Here is a 27,224-nt window from a genome sequence, read left to right as displayed (position 1 = left end):
TCGTGTTTGCATGAGGGGAGAACTAACTAGTCAATGGGGTAACAGTTCCCAAGGGGTAACCCTTTAACACTTTACATTATTTTCTAGGGGGTTGGCAAAAACAATTCCTGCGTACCCTTTCTTCCTGAATCCAATTTGCTTGGGCCTTCATCTCCCTGAATGGAGCTCTGGGCAAACCACCAAGGTATACCCAGCATAATTAGCCACTCCTCCTAAAAAAAAAAAGTTATGTAACAGGGTTTCTCCCACTGAAGGAGATGGCAGGCTGGCTGCCTAAAAGAAGTAATGGGCAGGGAAGATGTGATCAGCATTTGCTTCACTGAGGTGGCACAACTTTAACGATCATAAGAGCAGGGGATCCTGGGCTTGGTCACTTGATACTTAGCAGAACCCAGACTGCGACAGCCACCATCTTCCAATGCTTCTGACAACACTGAAGCCTTGCATGCAGGGCAGAGATCAGGGCAGACTTCCAAGGGTTGCAGAACTTATTGTGCCACCCTTAGAGGCCCTGTACCTACACACCTACCTATACACCCCCCCTCCCCCCCCCTTGCATGCCGCGTGTTTTGGTGCAGAACACCACATCCCTGTGTGCCATGCCTACAACCCACTGCACTGGCATAGATCAGTCACCCCTCTAGCTGGGTGCCCTATGCCAGTGTTGAGGGTACAGTTGCATGAGCCATGTACCCCTACAGTGTCTAAATCAATTCTTAGACATTATAAGGGCAGTGCTGCCATTAAGAGTATATGGTGCTGGGAGCTTGTCATTACGAACTCCACAACACCATAATGACTACACTGAAAACTGAGAAGTTTAGTATCAAACTTCTCAGCACATTAAACCCACACTGATGTCAGTGAGTATTTAATGAAAAATGCACACAGAGGGCATCTTAGAGATGCCCCCTGAAAAACGACGAGCCTCTGGTGGGTTTCCCGACTGGTACACACCAGACTGCCACCATGAGACATGTTTCTGAACCCCAAGGGTGTGAGCCTTTGCTCTCTGAGCCCAGAAACAAAGCCTTTCCTGGGCAGAGGTGTTCACACCTTCCCCAGGCCAGGAAGTGCCATCTGTTGCAGGGGAGCTTCAAAGGCCTGGCAGCTTTTGTAATGGAACTCCCAGCCTCTCCTTCTATCATGAGCAGGCCCCCTTCCTGTCTCCCCTCCTGTTCGGCGGGAAGACAGGCGGGAAAAACTAGCCAGCCCAGATGTGGGGAGGTAAGGTGAAGCCCACTCTTCAGTGCCCGTCATCTTGCAGATGGCAGGCACTCCCCAATCAGGATTAGGGATGGTGCTCACTCTCCCACGTGGGGTGAGCACACCAAGGGTATAGTCACCCTAAGGTTAGTAGCCCAATGGCCACTGACCTCGAGACCCCTAAAACGCTCCCTAAAAACAGTATTTAGAGGGCAGCCCTGAACCAAGAAAGCAGATTTCCACAACCTAAGAAGAAAAAGGACGTAAGAAGATGCCCAGAGAGGAGACTGCAGAGAACAACTGACTTGGCCCCAGCCCTACCGGCCCGTCTGCAGTTTCCAGAGATCCTGCGCCAAAAATAGTCTTGGTCCTGCAGCCAGCGACCTCCAGAACTCCTGGGAGGACAGACAGCCTTCAACAAAGACCGGATCTCCTGTGAACAGAAGCTCGGTTCAGAAGAAACACCAAAGAAAGACTTCAAGCCTGCTGAGAAAAAAGAAACCAGACGCCTGCAACCACCACTGCACCTGTCACCTACGGCCCGAGTTAGAGTGGCCCACCGGTCCCAGCTAAGTCCTCCATCGCTCCAGAGTCCAAGTCCACGGTGGGTTGACCGCTCCAGGACTCAGACTTTTTTTTTTATTTTAACTTTGTGATTTTAAGCATTACATAACAAGGTATTGTCACTTCGTCAGTAGGTGCACAAAAGGCAGTCACTATGAGAGGCATGCAGTCTAGAGCACAAATCATTTAAATAGCATCACTGTAGCAATTACAGAGTCTGGTCAACATCCTAGGCATAAGCAGAACAGCAGCACAGCAGGGACCCTAGATGTGTAGTGCAGCCAGTCCGTGCCTACACATAGACCACAACCCACTCTTTAAATCATGCAATACTCATGCGATCTCTACAGCACAGGTAAACCCGGTCATGCAGGGAGGTACTGTATGGACATCAATCACTCCTCACCCGCATCTCCGGCCGCGCTCAGCGCTGTAGCGACCCCTACGGATTCATGAGTCAGAAGGTACCCCACCAATGGTCCCCAAATTTCTTGGGGCCGTGATGCCCGCGGTAATCGCTCTGCATATGTAGTACTTTGTTCTTGGCAAAACGTCACATCAGCCAGCCAGTCTTTGAATTTCGAGGCCCGGCCTCTACCCCCTCGGCAGGCTACCCTCCGCTTCGCCAGTAACAATGCGATGGCAATGTATTTTTTGTGTTTCGGAGGTATATATGCCGTACGCCCCAAGAGCGCTAGTACCAGGTCCCTCTCCAGTTGAACACCAACCATATCTCCTAGCGCCACAAACACCTTTTCCCAGTAGTCACGCACCGAGGTACAGTCCCAAGCAAGATGCAAAAACCCCGCACCCGGCTGCCCACATCTCCCACAGCGATCATTATCAGCCAGGTGGAAACACAGTTTCTTAACGGTGTGTAGTATATCTGATGCAAAAACTTAAAGTGTATGACCCGGAACCTACTATTAGCCGATATCTGTGCCGTCTGACGACAGCAATATCGCCATTGCTCCTCAGTGACCTCGCTCCCCAACTCCCTCTCCCATCGGCTCCGGGCCGGACTGTCATCTCCCACACCACATTCCCGTATGGAGGCGTACAACCCGGCTACCAAATGCCCTCCATCCGCCAAGCGCAACATCCGGTGTAGCGGCTCAAAGCACTCCGGTTCTCGGGGGAAATCAGGCAACAGTGACCTCATGCCCTGTCGTAATCGCACATATAGAAATACATCAAGTGGTGTGTGTGCTGTTTCTCGCAGGAATTGCGCAGTTGTGCGAAAGGTTCCCTCGTGAAAGAGATCCCCCCCAGGTTCTGACCCCAACGTGGTTGCAAAGATCTTGAAATCCCTTCTCTTGTAGCAACGTCAGACTCGGGCGATATGTGAGTGGCAATCTGGGGGAATATAGAAACAAGATTCCCAGGCGGGCCGCTATACGGCGCCAGGCCTCCACCGAGCTAGTGATCGTGGTGGGCGCCACTACCGGCATGTCCTGTGGACCGTAGATGAGGCCAGTGAGGGGTATTGGGTCAGCAAGCCAGGCCTCCACCGCTACTTGCGGCATGTATCGTGGCGGGTGTATCCAATAATAGGCATAGTGTGCCTGAGCACAAAAGTAGTACATCTCGAGGTCTGGATCACCAAACCCCCCTTGGTCATACGGTCTGGTTAGTATAGACCACTTCAACCGCGGCTGCTTTCCCCCCCACACCAAACGGATGAGCTCCGAGCGTAGCATGGCAAAGAATACCCGCCCCGGATAATGGGGAATATTCAGAAATAAGTACAAAAACTGCGGTAATATCTTCATTTTAATGAGTGACACGCGACCCGCCATGGACAGGGGCAATGCTACCCACCGCGTTACATTGTTTTTGAGTCGCTCCACAGCAGTGCCATAATTTGCCCTGATAATCTCCTCCCTGCTGCGGGCCACCTGAATCCCAAGATATCGAAAGTCCTCATGACACCACTCTAATGGAAAGTCAAGCGGGAAGGGAGTCACGGCCGATGTGAGTGGAAATACCATGGACTTTCCCCAGTTAATACCCACTCCAGAGAGCCTCCCAAATCGTATAAATTCCCGCAATATGGGGTTAATATTATTTTGCGGATCTCTTATATAGAGCGTCGTGTCATCGGCGTAGAGCGATATCAGTATCTGCCTCAAGCAGAAGCGAAACGCTTTGTCATGGTGTACCTGTCGCAGTCGGGCAGCAAGCGGCTCTACGGCGAGCGCAAACAACAGGGGCGACAGCGGGCATCCCTGTCGTGTACCCCTCGACACAGTTATCGGGGAAGACATATGACCATTGATCAGTATTCGAGCCGTTGGTTGGTTATATAGCAGCTGAAGCCAGGGAATATATAGCTGGGGGAAGCCCATCCGCCTAAGGACGCCGAAGAGATATTCCCACTCCATCGAATCAAATGCCTTAGTAGCATCAAGATATACTGCAGCAAGTGGGAACTCCTGGTCAACCATCTGGACCAGGGAAAATAGAGTTCGAAGGTTGTGCGAAGTCGAGCTCCTGGGTACAAACCCTGACTGATCCGGTAGGACAAGCTGGTCCATCAGCAGCGTCAGACGGTTGGCCAACACCTTAGCCAATATCTTGGCGTCACAATTTATTAATGAAAGTGACCTGTACGAGTCACATGAATCAGGAGGTTTCCCGGGCTTCAACAGTGACGTGACAACCGCCTCTCTCATCGAGGGTGGCAATATACCCACTTCGAGGGATTCCTCATACACCTCCCTGAGGACGGGCGCCATAATATCAATGTAGCTTTTGTAAAATTCGGCTGGCAATCCATCCGAGCCCGGCGCTTTTCCATTTTTTAACTGCATAATCGCCTCCCGCACTTCGTCAAGCTCAAACGGATGGCATAAAAATTCCCGCTGCGTATCCCCAAGCCAACCTAATGCTACCTCCCCCAGAAAGTCATCGATCTCGAGCGCCCCCTCCCTCTGGGATGTGTAAAGAGGACTCAGACTTTGCCTGCAGCCTCAGCACGGAGACCCCCCCCACAACCGGGAGTTACCCGGTAAGGTGAAATCCGACCTCAAAAGACACCCCTGCATCCAGCCGCCCTGCTCCCTGGAGAAAAGAACCCGAGGTGTACCTACGTACCCCAGCCCTCCAACTTACCTGCCCAGCTGTTGGTTCCTCCCAGACGTCTTCCTGGACAGAACCTGCAGCTGAAAACAAACTCCCTATTGAAAACAGGGCGCCCAATGCCAAAACAGCACCCTGCACCCAGCCGCCCATGCAGGTGCACTTTGTGTGCTAAATCGGATCCCACTTTGCCCTGAGCCTAACACCAGGAGCTTGGCTTCCACAACCTTGTGGCCTGTTTGTCAGCAGCCACCAAACGGAGGCCCCCTATCCCCCATTGGATAACATTGGTCCTCAGCACTCTGCACCCGGCTGCCATAGTGCCACTGAGGGTGTAACAAGAGTGCATCCCTGACCCTGGGGGACCCCTGAGTCTACCCCAGAACCTCAACTCCAACTACCCAATACTTACCTGAAAACCAATAACACTATTTTCCTCCATAGGATAACATGGACTGTTTTTCTTGGAAAAGTTGGAGTTTGAAAACTTAAAGAAATTATTTAAAATTGTACTATTTAACCAAAACTTTTTTACTTAACTGTTTACAGGAAAGGTCCCAGTGTAGTATCCAGGTGTAGTACTCGGAGTAAGAAAAGTAATCTAAAAAGTAACTTACCTGGTATTTTACTGAAAAGCCCATTCAAGTTTATGTAATGTATTTACAAAGTATTGCATTTCTCTGCAACCATACTGTAAGTAAAACAAAGTGCATATACAATTACAATTCAAACTGTTTACAAACTGCATTACTACTGTAAAAGTATTTATTGCTTACCTGTACCAGGCTTGCTTGGTTCTAGAAAATAAACCAAAGAATATTTTTCTACAAAAATAATTGGTCTGAAGTTCAGTCTTTGAGTGTGTGAATTCATTTGCTGACTGAGTGGGTACAACAAATGCTTAACACTGTCCTCTGATAAAGCCTTACTGCTCGGCCACACTACCACAAATAGAGAGTAAGGTGCTATCTAACTTTACATCTGCCTACCTTCGGGGTTCCACTGGACTCTGTGCACACTATACGGTATAGTATATACAGAGCCAGCTTCCTACAGGGGCTAGCAGAAGCTTCCGCACAATAGCTTCATAGACACATCCAAGTATTTAAATGAATAAATAAAAAAGGGATAGCAGAGGTGGGGTACGTCAGGCTTTTAAGTGTAGTAGATGTCACAGTAAGTCTCTGTCATGGTTATTAGGCAACAAATACAAGGCTCTGAGAACATATTATACTTCTGCATTGATCTAGTGTTGCCTCCTTGGTCAGGCCCTCTCTGCTACCATATATTTCTATTATATGCTATATAGGAAAGTAGCATCTGCTTTCATGGTTACCCCACTTTTTGCTGGTGTTACTCTTCTATGATTAGTCTGACTGGGATCCTGCTAATCAGGACCCCAGTCACTAAGCACTTTGGTACCTTCCCAATGGCTACTGGTGTACGCTTCTAAGTCCCTAATATATGGTAGTAAGGTACCCAGGGAATAGGTACACCAAGGGTCTCCCAGGGGCTGCAGAATGTATTGTGCCACTCATGAGACCACTCAAATTGTGACTACAGGCCTGCCATTGCAGCCTGTGTAAGTTGGTGCTAATACCACTTACAGATATACGTTTTCTTATATCGGAGGTCACTGCACTTAAAACCTACAAGTCACCCCTAAGCTAGGCCTTTCCATCCTGAAGGCAGGGTGCTAGAATATGAGTGTAATGGTGTCTTGTGTCATTACTCAAAGGCTAACTGGGCATGTTTGGTATCAAACATGTTGGAATCATACCACAACACCATAACCGGCGTTTGAGCTATGATTCCATGTGCCAGGGGCCTCCTACAGGAAGCCCCCAGTGCTCCCAGTAACAGCCTTCATGGGTCTGCCAGCAAGCTAGTGCTGTTGAAAAACCCCAGACACGATTCTGCCCTCCTGCTGCTGAGCTAGAGCAGGGGAAGGTAGAATGATAGGTTTCCTGTCACAGGGAGGTGTGACCACCTCCCAGACAGGACTTAGTGTATTAGGGTGGGGGTGCTTGCCTGCACCATCAGACTGCTTTGGAAGGGGACATTTGGTGCCCTCCTTGCATACTTCAGTTTGAGCCAGTTCAGGGATCTGTTGGCTCCCACTCTGGTCGGAAACTGGATGAAGGACATCAGAGTATCCTCCCCTCAGCCCAGCCCCTCCCCTGGGAGGGAACCCTGAATCGTTCCAACCTTTTCCCTAGGGTACTTAAGGGCTTACCTGTGGGTGGCTCTTCAGATTCGCCGTGGGACAAGATTCAAACCTGAAACTACTTTAACCATTTGTGCACCTTGGACTTTGTCTGGAACCAAGACTGCATCAAGGAAGTCTCCTATTGCTCTGCAAGTCTTCGTTATCTGTGCCTGTGCTTCATCCAAGTTCCTCTCCAAGCCTGTGGGCATCAAAGACGCCCGAAGGAATCTTCCTTGGAGTGAAGGAGTCACTTCCCTGCATTTGTAGGCACCGCAACAAAGCAGACTGGTCTGTTGCTCTGGAAGTCCTACAGACTCCGAAAAGCTCAGCAACACAGGTTGTGGTACTGCAACTCCCTTGAGGCCTGCTCTGTACTCTCAGCAAGTTTGAGGCCAGTATCCCTCGTTGGAACCGCTGGAACAGAACCCCTCTGCACCGCGTCGACTTGACACAATCCAGAGATCTTTGGGCTACAAGAAGCTCCAGCATCTGTGCATGCTAAGATCTTCGTCCTTACTGCATCCTCTACCCCGCAGGCCTGCATCTTTGGTGAGCTGCTGGAGGTCCTCTTGCGACTCTTGTGCCTTCGCCCTGTGGGTCCTCTTGAGGGTCTTCTTTGCTTCACTGGGCTCCCCTGCTTGCTCGTGACTGCTCCGAGTCTCCTGTAATTGGGGAGTCTCTTGGACCTTGCTAGTCCCAAGGTTGCACCTTTTTCGTTTACCACGTCTGTTGCCACGGCTTGTTGGTACTCCCGCCGGACACCGACCCCCTGGTTCTTCACTTCAAACATGGGGCAGCTCATGAACGGGTCCTGGTATTCCTCAGCGTCGCCTAACCCTCACAGTTGTAGGGAGAAGGTAGCAGTCATCACTTCTGCATCTTCCTTCATCGGTGGGCATTGGTCTTCAATGCCTCCTGGTCACTTCAGAGTGACAGACTCTGTCCACTCTGCTTGCAGTTATTCCTCTTCAAGAATCCATCCTTGGATTCCACCAGACTCTCAAATTCTTCGCCAGCGGTATCTTTCCTCAAGTCCTCCCTTGTGGTCTACAGCAGTTTCTGATGTCACTTCACACCTATGCACCAGGCTTCCCTGGTGAAGGTATCCTGGTTCCTGGGGTATCCACAGGTGGGCTGACTCTCCAGCCTTTTGTCTTCCATGGGGATTCTTCAGGGTCCACTGGGAAGGGTCCTTCTTGAAAACTGCAACTTTCCCATTGCCTTATATGGAGTATGCAGCTGTGTTTCCACTCTCCACACAGCCTGCATGAGCTTCCTGGGTACTTACATCGGGTAGTTCTTTTGGTCCCCAGTTCTTCGGAGTCTTCTCGTCCAAGTCCTGAATTCGGTCATAGTTCCCATTCCACTGCTTTAGTATATGGTTTGGTCTCCCACTGGAGACCACTGTGTGTTTGTGCTTACTTGCCTGGTTACATCTAAAGTATTGTGTGTATTGTGCCGATATCTTCGGGTAGGAGATATACCAATGTGTTAGCGTTATATTAATTATACACACTCACTACTTTCATAACTACACTGTGGTTCTTTCTAGTTTGACCTACACTATACGATTTGATCTGGTAAAACAAGCTGCTTAACACTCCTTCTGGACTAAGCCTGAAGGCTGCTCTCATCTACCACTTGGAGAGCTTTCTATGGTTGTCTGAGATGCCTAAAATCACCATAAGGGTTGTCTGGATTAGTGCAGAGTGCTTCACTTAAATAGGAGTGCAACATATACAAAGCCAGCTTCGAACAGTTACTAACAATGGCTGGAGCAGGGCATATTGTTTTTATGGTCAAAAGCCCCGCACAAATCTTTTTTTTTTTTTTGTGTCCTCTTCTCACCATAAAGCCTCTGCAAAACAAGCAAGAAATCATCCTTCCATCCTGGCACCCCAGACTTCTGCTACTGCATTGGCTTTAGGACTGCCAGGCCAGCTTCTTTGTATAAAGCTTGGTGTAATCATTGGACCAAGGGGCATTGAACTAGTCTCATTTCATTAGCCCATGAAAATAACAGTGACCAGATGTTAAAATTATTATCACTCGAATGTCCCTGGTCTAAACGAGCCATACCAAATGCGGCACTCAGCCAGTTCTCATATAGTGGGGGCCTTGGGTCTTTCCACAATTTACAAATCTCCCTCCGGGCAATAAGGATCAGATGCAATAACAGGCCTTTTTGAGTTGCCAACAACTAGTTTGTCAGTTCATTATCAATACCAAATATGACTAGCAAGATTCAAATTAAGCTTAGCTTTAAAAATCGCTCCAAGAGCACGCTCCACATTCTGCCAAAATCCTCTTAGGATAGCGCACTCAAAGAATATATGTATATCGTCCGCGCGGAGAAATCACATCTTGGGCACTTCGGGGAGGAGAGAGGGGGAAATCTTGCTATTTTCATGGGGGTATAATAACTGTTGACATAAAAATGATTCTTTTTAAGGGATGCCGGTTTAACATACTTATATAATGTTTGAAGAGACAGACCATACAAGTCAACAGCTATAATATCCAAGGCTGATAGGTTCCATACAGAATACTGTTGAGGGAGGTCTGTAACGTCGGCATCCAATAGATTCTTATACCAAAACTACTTTTTTAATGGATTTTGCATTTTGAAGACGAAGCTCAATTTCTCAATTTCCGCCTATAGACTCTTTCTCAGCTGTATACCAGGAGGACAGTTGTAAATATTTGAATTTTGAGAAAGAGCTTCCTATTTTTGATATTAATACCTCCCATGGATGGACTCCGTCTGATGATACAAGATCAGACCAAATCGCGATGCAAGCCTTTTTAATGGGCAACGCAAGACTATCTTCCAAACATGTAGGTAACCCAGGGGAATCCCAAATGGGAGCGAATTCTGAATAATAGCCGATTCCCAATTTACTTCTAACCCTATACCACACTTTAAGAGCTGTTCTTAAAACTTTCAAGCGAACCTTTTTAAAATACCTTGGAGCCCCAAACTTGTATAGAAAGCCCTCTCTCTCCCCCCCCCCCCCTTCGAATGTGACCATCTCACTCAGTATCTTCCCCCAATTGGTTTCACCAGTAATAGTGAGCAGTATCCGTATAGTTTTTAAACTGAAAAGCAAAAGAATACCAAAGCAAATACGGGAGAGCTAGACCACCCTTTAGGAGCTTACGTATTAGCTGCTTCCAGGATAGCCTGAAACTTTTATTAGACCAGATGAAGCGGCCTATTTTGCCTTGGATTTTACTCACAGCCTTACTGGGAAAATCAAGGGGTATGGCACTAAACAAGTATGCCAATTTTGGCAAAATAACCATCTTTACCAGATTGACCCGGCCGTAAATAGTCAGTGGTAAATTCTTCCATCTTTAGAAAAGGTGGTATATTTCTTTAGATACCTTCTTCAGGTTAATCTGAGGGATATCATCCAGATCTTTAACTATGCTTATCCCTAGGCATCTAAATTCCTTACCTATTTTGCCAGCCCAGTTGTTGATGCTCCAGCACATTACCTCGGTCTTAGAGGAATTGGCAAGATACCCTGAATACAAACCAAATTCCTCCAAGAGGGCTTCCACCCTTGGGAGTACCTCTACTGGGATATTAGTATACAACAGCAAGTCGTCCGCATATAGGGCTAACTTACTGCTATATTGATTGACACTAAAAGGGGTAATTAGTTCATCCAATCTTAGAGCTTGAGCTAGAGGCTCTATGTATATATCAAACAATAAGGGCGAGATGGGACAGCCCTGCCTTGTTCCCCGTGTTATATTAAAGCTTGATGTTAGCATGCCATTTAACAGGGTAACTGCGGAGGCCCCCTGATAGCAACTGATCAGGGTCTGTATAAAGATTGACCCAAATCCCATTGTCTTTAGGGTTTCCCAAAGGAAGACCCAACAGATCCGGTCGAATGCCTTGGCTGCGTCAAATGCCGCCACTGCCAAGGGATCCGACCGTGCCACCGCTAGATCTATACTACCTATTAATTGCAGCGTCAGCTTCTGGATAAACCTCCCTGGGATAAAGCCCTTTTGTGTCCATATTGATCAGCTGCGGAACTATCTTGACCAATCTCCCCGCTAAAATGCTCATAAAAATCTTGTAAATCGGCATTAAGCAGGGAGATTGGTCTATATGAGTCGGCTTTAAGGGGATCTTTCCCTGGCTTCAAGATGAGAACAATCACAGCCTCCTTCCAGGATTTAGGGACTCTACCTTCCGAACTATAGATATAATTGAATAGTTCGCACGGTCTTGGGGCTAGCTCATCCTGGAAGATTTTATAAATCTCCCCAGGAAGAGCATCAGTCCCCACAGCCTTGTTGTTCTTAATCTTATTTATATGCGATTTTATGTCGCTCTCGGTTATAGGGGCATCCAGAGCAACTCTGGTGCCCTCTGTTAATAGCGGTAGTTCCTTATTCTGCAGCCACTTTTGAATATTCTCAGGACTAGGGGTTCTCTTCTCTGTACAAATCAGAGAACAGGGAAAGGAGGCACTTTTGCATATCCTCCTGTTTACATGAGGTTGCCCCACTCATCAATTATTAGTTTGTTTATATTATTTTTAGCTCTATCCACCTGCGCTTTCCAGGCCAAAAGGGCACCCGCCTTTTCACCATACTCATAGTTTTGCATGTTATGGGCTGACCACTGGGCCTTTACCTTTTGTTCCAGTTTCCCCCTATATTCCTGACGCAAACGTTCAAGATTGTTAAGAACTTGTGTCAAGTTTTCAGAATGGTCTGAGGGCAGCTCGTTCTTTCTCCTTCCAGCTTGCATATCTCCCTTTCCAGATTCTGAAATTCTAGGACCTCCTCCCTGTTCTTAGAGCATATCAGACTATGTAACTGTCCACGTAGATGCGCTTTAAATGCGTACCAAACAAAATCTTAAGATGTTGAACCTATATTAACTGCAAAATTGTCTAGTGTAGAAGCTTTAAGTGCGCTGGTTATTTCTGCATTAGACAGCATTGCCCTTTTCAATGTCCATCTAGGACTAAAACTTTGCCTTTTCCCTAAATATGAAAAGGAGATAGGGGCATGGTCTGAAAGGATACTTGGAAGGATGGAGATATCTAATAAATTCTCGAAGCCCAGCCTATCAGTTAGAATGTAGTCGATTCTGGAGGAATGACCTAGTTTCTTGCTGAAAAAGGTAAAACCTGATGTAGCACCCTTTTTTGCCCTCCATACATCAACCAGCCCAAGATCATGGATCATATTAGTCCTTGCCCGACTGATACGAAGGGCACCGTCATGGTAACTATGGTTGGATCTATCCCGTAGGGGATTAAGGAGAACATTGAAATCACCTCCAATTATTATTGGAGTAGGGGTTTCTATTAATTTGGCTTGCATTTTAAAGATAGGAGCTGGATCATCAACATTGGGGCTGTAGAATGAGACTATAGTTGGCTCTGTCCCCCCAATTTCTAGCTGTGCTATAATCCATCTCCCAGATTGATCTGATAAAACAGATTTAATATTGCCTCTAGCTCCTGATCTAATTAAAATTGCCACCCTCTTATTATGGACTGTCTGTTCAGATGAGCAATAGTATTCAACCCAGTGGTATTTACCAAAGATGGCCCTGCATTCCAAATAGCTCAGGTGTGTCTCTTGTAGGAGACAAACCTGTGAGGATGATTGTTCAAGGAATTTCATGACTAATCTTTGTCTACGTGGACATCTAAGCCCATTGATGTTCCACGAGATAAATTTAAATTGTAGTACTCATTAAGACTTGCGACATCTTCTCACTGACAGAACTTTATTCAGGCATTCTGAGAACGTCTTAAATCTTAAAACGTAGTTGAGATTGAGGAAATTTTTTTGATTTTTCCCCACTGCAACCCCACCAGTGCTCACCCGCACCTCCTCTTCCCCTCCCTCCCCAGTGAACCCTTCAACTCCCCTTCTCCTCTGGGCATGAGCCCTATGGGCGAGGACCCCTGGACGCGACCATAACAAAACAATTCAATTTTATAAATAATGAACCAGTCTCTCCAGAGAAGCCCAGCGATACAAACAATACAGAAAAAGTCAAGTGAGAACTCTCATCCCCTTTCCACCTATACCCCACTCCCATTCCTTATTTTGTCGATAAGGGCATCTACTTCCTCAATTTGACGCAGGTTATGCATGTGATTATTCCACATAATCCGGAGAGATGCCGGAAATCTCAGTTGTGTATTAGACCCTAGTGAGTTTAGAATTACCATTCTTTTGCCTAACTCCCACTGTTTTGTTGCTGTAATGTGGGAGACATCAGACCTAACAGAAAAGGAAAATGAGCTGGAAAAGGAGTTACTCTTGACCTGATCTGCTTTCAAAGCCAAGGACATTTAATATTTTCAAGTTGTTTTTTCTTGCATGATTTTCAAGACGCTCTAAGTCGTCTTTCAATTCCCTATTTTGGTGGGCTAATTTATCCATCTCCGCTGAAGAAGAGTGTAGTGCTTCCTTGATTTTAGGGATCTCAGATTCAAGGATATCAGTTCTCTGCGAAACCTCTTCTATTTTTTGTGCCAATACCTCACATGAGGCCTGGATTGCAGCTTGATTAAATTAGGAGGTTGAGAATCCTCTCCCAATGTCCTCCTTTAGGCTCAATAGGATATCAGCTAGTGACTCGGTCAACACCGTGTTAGGGGGTAGGCCTTGGGGAAAGTCAGGCGGCCTAGATAACGCAGCAACATCCACCTTCTCCATTACTGGAAGAGTGCCTAAACCGTTTTCCTGACTATCCAAAGCCGAATACCTATTTGATACTTCCACAGAGGAATGGATAAGGACTAGTTACTTACCTGTAATCCTAGTTCTCTTCCAGGGGTATCCTCATCAAAGTCATAAGCACTAGAATATTCCCGCCTTTACGCGGGACCCCGGAAACACAATCATATATGTGATAAACATGTATGATATATATATATATATATATATATATATATATATAATAAAAAAGGAAATGCAGCCTTTCATAAGTAGAGCTGAATAATGCTGTAAGGACTCCCCTGTATATAATCAATAATATAACCAATATAAATAATATATCATAAAAAACAGGGAAGAAACAAAACCAAATCATGTTTGAACACTGTTTTAATGCTTTGCATCAGCACAAACACTTCAGATAGGACTGAAAGCATTGTCAGCTTACAGGCTGCATTGCAGAAAACCACAGCCTAGAAAGGCTAGAAAGCGAACTCTTAGCAACATAGAAAAACTGGCACCGTGCCTTTAAGGCAGCCATGACCCCTAGCTTCCCATCATGCCTCAGGGGTGACAGTTAGGTCAGTTGTTCTTTGCGGTGACACAAAGCCATAACACAAAGTTGACAATTCCTTTAAAAATAAGGATCCTTTGCCCGGGGAGGCGGGAGGGTTGCTTATGACTTTGATGAGGATACCACTGGAAGAGAACTAGGATTACAGGTAAGTAACTAATCCTTCTCTTCCAGGGGATACTCATCAATAGTCATAAGCACTAGAATAGAATAGCGAGCCTCCCCTCATCCACTGCGGGCAAAGGAAAAATCATAATTAACAATCCAGCTCAGACAACTAAACTTGATAATTCAGACATTTTTGTTATCTGAACAGATTCCTCAAGGAGGCCTGGCCTACTTGAGTATCCGTCCTGGAGTCGGTTTCAAGACAATAATGCCTTGTGAAAGTATGCACAGATCTCCAGGTTGCTGCCTTGCAAATTTCTGCCACCGGAACATCATGCAAGAAAGCTACTGTAGCTGCTTTTCCCCTAGTGGAGTGCGCTTTAGGTGACAACAATAGGGGCTTATTTGCCACCCGGTATGCCAATTTTATACAAGACCCTATTCATCTGGAAATGGATCTCTTGGTAGCTGGAAAACCTGTCCTCATGGAACCATAATTTAAAAAACAATTGGACTGATTATCTTATGACCTTAGTTACTTCTAGGTAGAATTTAAGCACTCTTAAGGTCTAAGGAATGGAGTGACCTTTCTGCAGGATTGGGAAAAAAGGACGGCAATGAAATTGCCTGATTAATATGAAAATCAGATACAACTTTCGTCAGAAAAGCAGGGTAAGACCTTAATACTACTCTGTTGTGGTGAAAAATAGTATATGGCTCTTTGGAAGACAGTGCTTGGATTTCGCTTACTCTTCGCACTGAGGTAATCGCGACTAAGAAAGCGGTCTTCCATGTCAAATGCTGCTGCGTGGCTTTATGGATGGGCTCAAAAGGAGGACCCATCAACTTAGAAAGGACCAGATTCAACTCCCAAGGAGGAGAAGGAGGCCGAACAGGGGGATACACTTTCTTTAACCCCTGTAGGAAATCCTTTACCGACTGTAGTTGAAAAAAGGAAGGCTGGCTTGGAGACTTTCTATAGGCCGTAATAGCCGCTAAATGTACTCTGATCGATGAATACTTTAACCCTGATTTAGCTAAGTACAGGAGGCAAGGAAGAATAACCTCCTCCTGCCCTGTGGTTGGATCAAAGTTATTACGAGTGCACCACAGGTAGAATCGCTTCCACTTAAAGAAATACAAAGCCCTTGTGGAAGGTCTCTTTGCTACCTTTAGTATATGCATACAATCCTGCGGTAAGTTCAAATGTCCATATTGCAGGACCTTAGGTGCCATGCCGCCAAGTTCAGTGAGGGAAGGTTGGGATGTAGGATCTTCCCGTCCATCTTGGTCAGCAGATCCGACCTGCAAGGGAGCCTCTTGTGGGGGTGCACCGACAGCTGTAATAGGTCCAGGTACCACCATTGTCGAAGCCAGTCCGGGGCTATGAGGATCATTGACATGTTGGACCGGATGAGCTTGGACACCACCTTCGGAATCAGAGGCAGGGGAGGAAAGGCGTATGCAAATATTCCGGACCAATCCATCAAAAGAGCATTCCCGCTCGTCCCTGGACAGTGGAACCTGGAGGCAAAGGTGTGGCATTTTTTGTTTAGATCGTCTGCAAACAGATCTATGGAAGGCTGACCCCACTGATGGGAAGTTTCTGCCACCACTTCGTCGTTTAGCACCCAGTCTGGCTGATCTTCAAAGTGCCGGCTGAGTGCGTCCGCTCGCACACTTCGCTCTCCTGGAAGGTGCACCGCTGTGACGGAAAGGCCTCGGGCTAGAAGCCAATGTCATATCTAGGCTTTCCTGTTTTCAGTTTCTATGTATGGTAAATTCTGGTGGGGTTTTTTCAGTGTTTTCAAGTGATTTCAATACCTTAAAAAACTGTGGTATTCAGTGGTTACACATTTTCGCACCATTAAAAACTAAAGAAACTGTTTTTTCGGTGCGTATGGACCGTTTTGCTTTTATTATTGCTTGCTTTCTGCACTGATAGGGCATGGTATGTAGACAGTGTAAGTATAGTGTATATGAGGACCAACTAGATTTTTGCTAATTTAATCTATTGTAGTACACCATACAACACTTCTTCAGTGAGTCTTCGGTCATGTGCGCTTGCTCCTTCCTTCCCATGTAAACTTCTGTGAAAAGGCCCTCTCAACATTGGCACTTGAGATGGGCAACGCCAAAATACCCAGTACACAATGTGTTCACTCTGGCCACTGACATAGCTTTCCATGCCAATACTGGTTCACTTGAAGATTGCGATTCTCAGGGCAGGGTCTGCAATATTTGCGCTGATCTGGGCGCTTATGCCCTCAGACTTATTGAAGTGGTCAAAAATGAAGCAGCACTTTTGAAACTATGGAGGGAATTCCACTTTATGGAAGGGATCTAGAACAGAGTACCACAGTAAGGTTTCATTGACTTCAAATGCCATTGGTGGTGAAGGGACATTTCTATGTATCATTGCAAGCCATTTCTCACACATTGTAAAATAAAAGTTCCTGAATTGCTCTTCACCATTGCTTTGCTTAGCAAGTGGCAAGCACTAACATGGAACATGTTGCAGTGCCAAAGTCACTAAAGGTGTCGCCCAGCCTACTCTCAAGGAGATGTTTCACATCTGCACCAATTATGCTGAACACTTGGCAGACAAGGGTGTTTTCAGACTCTAGTTTTTATTATGTCCACTACAGCAGTTATGTTTGCCTGTAAAAATCAAATCTAAGAATGCAGTAGAGTGTACTTTTTTCACATTACAATCAATATGTGACCAAAGATCCTCACATTTCTTGCCTTTGGCATCATCATTCTGTAAACGGTTGCCACATGGATAATATAGAATTCACAGTCCCTTCGTCTGAGAACCATCAGCTAAGGGACACAGTTGGGATGACTCTCTCTTTGATGCCACACAAAGCACAAAATGATAAATATTTGCATTTTAGTCCCTGTGCATGAGAAAACAGTGCACCAGAATGGACTAAAAAGTCAGTAGCATTCCTCATTAACCCTGAAGATTGCAAAGATGCTTTCAGCATACCATCTAACAAGTTGCAAGGATCTCTTACAGGAAAGCACTTCAGCTCAGGTATCAATTTCGACAGGTCATCACACAACTTTTTCATATATGTAGCTGAATCACTGCAAATACAAACAATCTCACTCCAATCTTTGTTGAACTTGGAAAGAACCTTTTTTGCAGAGCATTCCATGTGACACTGCGTTCCATGTTTTCCAAAAGTCTGGTGTCATGTTTAAACCACTATCCCAGATGCTTGGTGATATCACTCTTTTCACATATACTTGTCACTATACCTTGCATTGAATGTTTAAAGCCTGAGGTGTTGGCAATTCGCCTACTAACAATACTGACTCACTAGAAATTGGAGGCTGATGTATTAAGAGTTTTTACCCATTCTCGGTGGGTAAATGTGATGACCCATATTAGGAAAGATTCTTATGAAACCAGCCATTTTACCTATCAGTGAAACAATCAAACGCAGCCAAAATATCAAATATGATGATTTTGATATTTCCTGATTCTCTACAGTTTATAAAATAATTAAACAAGACCTTAAACATGCTTCTAAACTCTGCATCTTTAGACCAAAGACCACACAACTGAAAAAAACAAAAAGGAAGAAGAAACAATATTTTAATGGCATCCCTAAACAGCAAAACACAAGCAGAATAATGGTAGGCCAGACTTTCTTACTGCTAGCTTGCATAACAAAGTTACATTGTATTGGCCCACACAGGAAGAAAGAAAATGACTCTTTCACTCACTTTTGCCTTTCATTGAATGGCATTTAGTTTGTGGTTGTGCAGGTGTTTTTCCAGTGTTTATAGGTTCACTGGTGAGGGCTATTTCTCTTTCAGTGGGGTTATATCAGTTATTATAGGTTTAAACCTAAAACCGGACAGCCTAGTCATATCTTTTGAGCCTCCAGGGAGAGAGGGCGAGAGCGCGTACCACCCTGTTTGTTGAGGTAATACATGGTGGTCGTGTTTGTTTGGATGAGGACTGAGTTGGACATGATCGAGGGCTGAAAAGCTTTCAGGGCTGGATGGACTGCCCGTAGCTCTAACATGTTTATGTGGTAGGATTGTTCCTTGAAGGATCCCCGCCCTTGCATTTGTAGGCAATGCATGTGCCCCCCCCCCATCCTTGAAGCGATGCATCCGTTACCAAGGAATGGGTAGGAACAGGCTAATGGAAAGGGACTCCCACTAGGAGGTTCCGTGGACGAGTCCACCACAGAACAGACGCTTTTGCTGCTTGCGAAAGAACAATCCGGTCTTCCCAGAAACCGTTTGCCTGGTGCCACTTGTCCTCCAGGTCCTGCTGTAGAGGTCTCATCCTCAGCCTGGCGTTGGGAATGAGGAATATGCAAGAAGCGGTTGATCCCAATAGGGACACTACTTGCCGGATCGTCGGGCGATTGGTCTGGAGAAGAACTTGGCACTTCTGCCGAATTGATAAAAGTCTGTTCCGAAGGAAACTCTTTTCCTAGGTTTGTATCTAGGACGGAGCCCAGGTAATGGATCACCTGTGAAGGCTGGCAAACTTACTTTTCCATATTCACGTGCAGGCCTAGTTAAGTTAGGCACACTTGGAGGTCGATCTTCACCTGTTGAGGAGATGGCCCTTTCAAGAGCCAATCGTCCAAGTATGGATATACGAACAGACCTCGTCTGTGTAGAGCTGCCGCTACCACCGCCATGCACTTGGTAAAGACTCGTGGGGCAGATTTTAGTCCGAAGGGCAACACTCTGAACTGGTAGTGACTGTTGCCGACCACGAACCGCAGGAATTTGCAATGAGGGGGAGTTACAGGAATGTGGAAATACGCATCCTGGAGATCCACTGAACACATCCAGTCCCCTGCTTGCAGATGTGGACATATTTGATGAAGCGCCAGCATGCAAAATTTTTCTTTCAAGATGAGCTTGTTCAGCGACCGCAAGTCCAGGATTGGTCTGCACTTGTGCTCCTGATCTCTTTTTGGCACAAGGAAGTACCTGGAGTACACTCCCTTTCCTCGCAGCGAGATGGGAAACTTCTCTATGGCCTTTTTTTGTAGAAGTGCCACCACTTCTTGTCGTAGTAATTTTAGCTGGTGAGGACGAGATCTTTTCGGAGGAATGTCCTTTGGAGACACACGGAAACGTAGTGCGTAACCATTGCGCAGTATACTGAGCACCCAACGATACTTTGTTATGTTGCACCACTCTTTCAGATGTTGTGAAACACTTCCTCCCACTGGAGTGGGCAACGGCGTCAGCGGAAGCTCTGGCTCATTGTTTTCCTTTTGGTCGAGTGGTGGAGGAGGACTATTGTTGGCTACCCCCTCTACCTCTGCTAGACTTTCGACCATGAAATTGCGATCTTCCCTGGGTCTTGCTTTGGGACCACTGAGGGGTTTGAACCCTCTGTTGGTATCCCTTGCGCTAGCTGGGCCTGTACCTTTGTCTGAATTCCTTTTTCTTTTCTAGCCCCACTGCCTTCAAAGTGCCCAACTCAGCTATCATTCGAGCCATCTCTTCATCTGTATGGGAGCCAAACAATGAAGAACCCGAAAAGGGAAGGTTAAGGATCCTCTGCAGAGCATTCGGTTTAAAAGCTGTAAGCCTTAACCAGGCAGATCTTGCGCAAATTTCATGTGCATACGAATGCGCTGATAGTGTGGCACCATCCGCAGCAGTGCTAATCATCTGATTAGCTACCAAGGAACCCTCCGTAATGATTTCTTCAAAGTCTTTCTGATCCTCCTTTGGTAACTTCTCTTTGAACCGATCCAAAGAGTCCCATAGGGATCTGTCGTATCGACCTAATAAGGCCGCTGCACAAGAGACTGAGTGAAGAAGCTGCCGAGCCACAAACCTTTCGTCCCCAAGAGTCCTGAGACTTACTCTCCTTGTCCGGAGGGACCAACGCATGAGCAGAGACTGCGTGCGTCTTACGTGCCGCTGCGACTATCACGGAATCCGCAGGTGGATCCGTTTTCAAGAACACCGGGTCTACATCAGCAGGCTTGTACTTCTTTTGAATTCTGGCCGGTGTAGCTTTAATCGCTAAGGGGGTTAGATAAATGTCCATTGCTGGTTCCAGAAGTCCAGGAACCAGAGGCAGCAACGGACGCGAAGCAGATCTTTGGTGCAGCGTCTCGAAGATCACTGTTGTTGCGACCTGAGGGGTGCAATGTTCAGTTTCTGAGCCCCTCTCTGCAGCAAATCATGATAGGTGTTAATGTCATCTATCAGAGACACTCTCGACTGAGGGCTCTCCAAAAGGGTAGGCGAATAGTCCCTCTAAGAGGAGTGGGTGGAGGAAGATGACCATGAGGGAGACCTCCTTCTGCGATGATGTGACGTAGAAGGCCTGCGTTCCTTAGATCTTCCTTCACGGTGGTGGCGTACCGGCGAAGGCGATCTATCCACCTCTTGTACTAATCTTTGTAGAGGGGATCTGTGTATTCTTCCTCCCTTCTCGATGCTCCCGCTGGAGTCTTACTCCAGTGATGTACTGGTAAAAGCCATCTTGGAGACAGATGTATAGAAGGAGAGGCCCTCTGGTGCGACAGCGATCTCGGTCGCGATCTCCTCTGATGTTCTGGTGACGCAGCTGGAGAATGTGGACCTCGAGGAGTGAGAAGAGTGTTTTGATGCGGATTCCGTCACTAAGACTACTGAACCTTCGTCAGATCTATGCGATGGTGGTCTCGACGTCGAGCGTATATCCCGCTGTGACGGAGCCCTCCTCGACGTCGATCGAGATCTTCTAGTCGTCGAGGCTCAACCAGGTTCTGGGAGCGGTCTCGGCGCTGACTGTAGTTTCTTCGGCATCGAATGTGTAGACGGCGAATGGCGCCTTGACGACGGCAGAATACTTCTTCGTCTCGACGTCGAGCAATGTGGACTCGACGGCGCCGAAGGACTTCCTCTCCTCGACGCCGATCGTTGGTGGGATGATGACGGCGGAGGGCTGCTAGCTCTCGACGCCGAGCGACGTTGTAATGACGTCGGCGGAGGGCTTCTGGTCTGCGACGGTGGAGAATTCTCTCCCCTTGACGTCAAACGTAGTCTATGTGACGGCGACGGAGGGTTATCAGCTCTCGACGTCGAACGTCTAACCGACATCGACGGAGGTCTGCTGGCTCTCGACGCGATCGTCGCCGGGATGACGACGGCGGAGGCTGTCGGATTCTCGACGTCGATGACGTTCCTTCATGCCTGCGTTCTCTCGATGGCGAGCCCGACATAGACGGTCTTTTCTTCGATGTATGTCCCTCCGATGGCTGTTTTCTCAGCACCGAGCCTGACGCTGAGGGTCTAGAAGAGGATCTGGGCCTCTTGGAGCCTTTTCTTACCCGAGACCTGCCTCTGGAAGCCCTTTCTGCCAATCCATAAAGACGTATCCTCTCTCTGTCCTTTAAAGTTCTTTTAGAGAGAGACTGGCAATGAGGGCAAGTCTTGGGGACATGATCTTTAGGCAGGCAAAGAATAAAGACCGAGTGAGAGTCTGACCTGGCCTTCTTTTTGCCACAAGAAGGGCAGGGATCAAAAAGGGATGGCATTTTGAGTGGTAAAAAAATGCCAAAATTAGTCAGAAAAAGCAAACACCTTACTTGACTGGATGAAAGACGTCGAAGTAAGATAAAATTTTTCTGAAAAGGGTAGATTATTTCTGAATAAAACCAGAAAAGAGCGGAGCTGTGTAACCAGGGTCCTGACTGAAGGAGCCGGAAAGAACAATTGACCTGTCACCCCTGAGGCATGATGGGAAGCTAGGGGTCATGGCTGCCTTAAAGGCACGGTGCCAGTTTTTCTATGTTGCTAAGAGTTCGCTTTCTAGGCTGTGGTTTTCTGCAATGCAGCCTGTGAGCTGACAATGCTTTCAGTCCTATCTGAGGTGTTTGTGCTGATGTAAAGCATTAAAACAGTGTTCAAACATGATTTGCTTTTGTTTCTTCCCTGTTTATGATATGTTATGGATTATATACAGGGGAGTCCTTACAGCATTATTCAGCTCTACTTATGAAAGGCTGCATTTGATATATCGTATATATATATATATATATATATATATATATATATATATATATATATATATATATATATATATATATATATATATATATACACACACACATATACACATATACATATACACACATATACTTTTATCACATATATGATTGTGTTTCCGGGGTCCCGCGGAAAGGCAGGAATATTCTAGTGCTTATGACTTTGATGAGGATCCCCTGGAAGAGAACCACCTGTTGCTTGATCAATGAGTCCGCTTCATTTGTTACCCCGGGAGAAGGCATGACAGAAGGCTGGATATTTTCCTTAGGTGGGGGGGGGGGGGGGGGGGGGGGGGGGGGGGAAGCTAGACTGTATACCAGTAGATGCCAGTGTTTTTTTATTTTTTATTTTGCCCCCTATCCGGCGTAGTAGATAACACTTTGTAGTATGTCTTCAGAGATGGAGTTATTCTGAGTTTGGAAGACAAAACTTTCTTGGGCCTTCCTTTCCCTTTTCCACTAGCTGGGGAGGTACTCTCCGTGGTGGCTCTCACTTTGCCCTGCCTAGCAGTGGCCCTTATTTCCACGACCGGAGGCAAAACAGAAGTGAACTTAGCGTGATCTAGGGCAAGTTTAGCAGCCCTATTGCACAATGTGTAGCGACAGATAGCTGGCTTAATGGTTTGATTCGTGGTAGCACTGTGGGGGGCGCTACGAGGGACACTACTCCCACCGTTCTCCATACAATTCCGAGAACCCGCTCGCAGTAAAACAGCCCCGACCGACTCTTTTACACACTTCTGTGCTACATGAACCTCGCTACAAAACTTAGAGGCAGTCCAAACAGCCAGTGAGCCCTCGAGGCAGAATTCCAAAATCTTACCTTAACAGACAGCGCACTCGAAGGGAAAGAAGGAGCAAACTCCCACCTTGCACTCGCTCTCCAAGGCGCTCCCTCGCATCTGCTTACCGCACCTCTTTGGAGCGTAGTCCAAAGTGCTGACTCTGCCGGTAAAGACCCGGAACAGTAAACCGGGAGTCCGCCGCCTCCACTCTCGTGCTGCGCCAACAAGCCGCACAACCTTACTTGTAATAGCTACCTGTGCAGGCTGCATAGGAGTCTGAAGTGACTTGGGAGCAGGGTAAAGAAGAATGTGACCCTGCTCCCAAGTCAGCAAGGGTTGCTCAGGGTTCAGAGGAAAGGAATGAAGTTCTTGAAGGTTATAAAAATCCTTTCAATAATTTATCAAACTGGGGCACCTTAAACAATCCACTGGTACAAGGACCATCAACAGTTTAAGCATGTGAAGAAATGCCTCTTCTTAACATGATCCCCTCCAAACATTTGGAATTATAGTGTTTTAGTAATAAGAAACAGTTATTATAAGCCTCGCAATATTCATTTAATAAAAATAAAACACTTACCATTTGTTGACTTTAAATCTGGAAGAATATGGTTCACAAAGAATTCTGTCAGATTGACAAGCTCGTTAGCTTGTGTTATACCATGCTGAAAAATTTTAATAAGGCATTATAAACAAATATTAAAATGGTACATCCATTAACACATGAATTCATATGTTACAAACAATGCATTGGCATTCTTGTGACAGTACTTTCCTCAAAAGCAGTTTAGTAGTTTTCCCCTATCGAGCCTTTTCTTGAGGATATGGGAAGTCGGAGGTTACTGGGTCTTAACCTGAGTGGGCAAGGCCTTTAATATGGTCCAAGGAACAGAATACCATTACACTCTAAATAAAAAGGCCAAGTAGAAGATTCGACCACTTGAGTCTCTGAGGGTAGGGAGGGTGAGCAGCCAAGACAAACTTAAGGAGGTGGAAGAACTCAAACTCAAATTGAAGTACAGTACAATAGATCACACATTCATGTGCTATCAATATTTTAATTTCAGAAAAGGAAAGTACTTTGACAGGGCAGTAAAATAATACCTTAAACTTATGATCCGAAGGATCCAGCAACCTCTGCGGTAGAGAACACACCCCAAATGCTACTATGGAGCGCTCCTTCGTGCTAAGAAACTGTTTAATACTATGGCCCAATCCAACGTTATCCTGTGGTGATATTTTAGGTAATAGTTTTGATGTTCAAGAGTACTCTGGCCACCTCTCTAAAAATGGAGGTTTGAGTAATGGGGTACAGGGACTCAGGCTCTACTCGGGCACTAGAAAAATCAGGAAGACTGCAATGAGGAATAGAGTTAAACCAAAATGCCTATGCTCTGTATCTAGGCTTTCTTTGACCAACTAAGAACATTGTTTTAATTCATTTTGGCTGGTCCTTAAGGCTGCTATTTGGCACATGGCTGAGAAATCAGGAGAAAGTATAAACAACAGCTGTGACTGAGTGGGACTGCAACTTTCTATCCCTTTGCAAACAGGGTTTTGATCAATCAAACAGCATTTGTAGCGCAACGCTGTCCCCTCCCTAGTGGTATCTGGGTATTGATGGGACCATAATTCCCAGAATAATTGCCACACACTTGCAGTTTTCCCCTGGTGAACCTGCTGATATTTACAGACTGATAAACATGCAGTAATTTACATCAAATGCAGAATTTGGTGAAAAACCACACAAAGCATTAGATTCTTATTTTTCTCTAAGGAAAACACTAAACAGGGGGCATTCACCCCGCTAGTTGACAAATTACTGTTATTCAACAGGTTTAGTAAACATCAATCCCCTCTGGCTACTGGAAACTAGGCCAGAGTTTCAATCTTTTAAGGGCCCAACTGCACCAGGTCTTCGTGCCTAAATTAGACTACCTCAAGTTAACAAGTTATTAGGCTTTACCGATGCCTTGGATATCATAACTAAGCAGCTCTCTGGAACTTTTGAATATTTGTGTCAGATGGGGCCAGGCTGTCTTCCCTAGCAGCCTACTGTTGGCATACAATGCAGTTTCAGCTGTGCAAACAAACTGTTGCCCATGCAGACTTCAATAACATGGAAACGTGCTTTTGCTGCCTGCTTGGAGCTGGTCAAATCCAAGCTAATAAAGACAAAGGCATGTTGAACACATCAGAAGCTACATAAATAAGGATTGTAATGTAACTACACCCATGCAAGGAAGGCATTAACCTGTCTGTTCCACAGGTGTGCAGGCAGTGACAAAAATAGGGGGATCGAGTACCTGGAGCAACACCACAACCCCCAGGCCTTATCCGGCAGCTCCCACCCTGGCTGCTCGACTTCTCTCCCTCCCTTATATCCTCTCACCTCCTGCACTGGATGCCAACCACTGCTGTATAGGGGTGAGCCAATGCCAAAGCTGGGCATGGTGTCACCTGCTGGCATCAAGAAGAGACCTGGAAATAATCAGAGTTTTAAGGCCGTCCTGACTTGTCTGTGCAGCTCCGTGTTATGTAGCAGCCAATAAACTAGCTGAGTGGGTTAACTCACACCTTCTGCAGAGATCAGTGCGCAGTCAACATATCACAGCTCTGGTTTTCACTAAGATGTTGCACAAATTCACCCGCAATGCATTAATGGTAGATTTAGTTTAGTTTGTTCATAACTAAGTTGATCAGCAGTTGTTCCCACCCCCCCCTTTTTTTTTTTAACAGACTTATTGGTTTTCTGAAAAAGCGATACAAACAGCCTCACAGGCATCATAGCGAAGTAGTTGGAGAGGCAATATGCATTACAATTATAATAATTAGCATTCCTGCGGCCTTCCCAGTTGGCTATAAGCAAAAAATCTTACCAGAGTCCCCCAGGAGCACACTACTGGATCCCCGCCATCCCCCCCTAGGTACCCTAACATATAGTTCTGTTTACCACCATGTCTAACAGTCCAAAATGCAGATTCAAACAGGAAACTCCCAATACCCAACCCGCCCCTTATCCCCAAGAACCCCAACAAAGCCACCCTCCCAAGCATGCCGCTAGCCTCTCAAAATATCCAGGGAACCTCCTAGCTCTCCTGTACCCCCCACCAAAATACTTGCCTCGCCGATCACAATATAAGGCAGACCGGGAACATCGGTGGGGGGTGAGGGGGATACATTTCCAGGCCCTCACCTGCCTCATCACGCCCCTCCTTCATCAAGAGACAGCCCCTTCAGGTGGCCTGCGCGCCCTCCGTCTCATCAAGAGCCCCTTCATCGTCAGGAGGGTGCTTAGTCCGTTCCACCAGCACCACCCACGCCCGAGCCATTCCCATTCCGCCTAGCCATGGACAGCCTGTAGTTCCCTCCACTCTCCGCCCACTTCACAAGCTCCCGATGCCAGCGCACAAGAGCAGGTCCCTGCCTTGCCTTCCAATGGGTAGGAAGCTCTCTTTTTGCCAGGACTAATCTCAGATCAATGAACTTGCTGGTGATTTTAGTCTTAGCAGTGTGGGGAAACCGTTGCAGCAAGCAAACCCTTGGTGTTATGACTATCTCCCTTTCCGTCACAGTCGCCAAGGTAGTCACCAACTCTCGCCAATAGTCCCCCAGGTGCGGGCACTCCCAGAACATGTGTAAAAACTTCACCCCCTCCAGATTACAACTCGACAAGCAGACGACGCCTCAAAATAGTCTTTGATTTTACCAGGTGTTAAGTATGCCCTATGTAAAACATAAAATTGGATTAGATGAAAGAGCGCATTCTGGGAGCTCACATCTTGCCCTGGCATACCTCAGTCACCCCTCTAGCTGGGTGCCCTATGCCAGTTGTGTGGGTACAGGTGCATGAGCCCTGTGCCACTACAGTACCCAGGTCCATTCCTGGGCACTGTAAGTGCAGTGCTGCCATTAAGAATATATGGTGCTGGGAGGTCGTCAAC

At 46.5% G+C, this 27,224-nt stretch overlaps 1 protein-coding gene across 2 annotated transcripts in view; it reads right to left on the bottom strand.

Moving 5' to 3' along the window:
- The window catches only part of CSE1L (chromosome segregation 1 like), a 458,899-nt gene that overhangs the window by 241,023 nt on the left and 190,652 nt on the right, over positions 1-27,224 (bottom strand). For both annotated transcript variants that reach the window (XM_085619429.1, XM_085619430.1), the window contains exon 13: positions 23,861-23,945. In XM_085619429.1, the coding sequence (XP_085475555.1) occupies positions 23,861-23,945 (85 nt within the window). The remainder of the gene's footprint in view (positions 1-23,860; positions 23,946-27,224) is intronic.

Source organism: Triturus cristatus, chromosome 7, assembly GCF_964204655.1.
Source record: "Triturus cristatus chromosome 7, aTriCri1.1, whole genome shotgun sequence".
In the NCBI taxonomy this organism is placed as follows: domain Eukaryota; kingdom Metazoa; phylum Chordata; class Amphibia; order Caudata; family Salamandridae; genus Triturus; species Triturus cristatus.
Note: the sequence above shows the minus strand (reverse complement) of the source record. Positions and strands in the feature narration are given on the sequence as shown.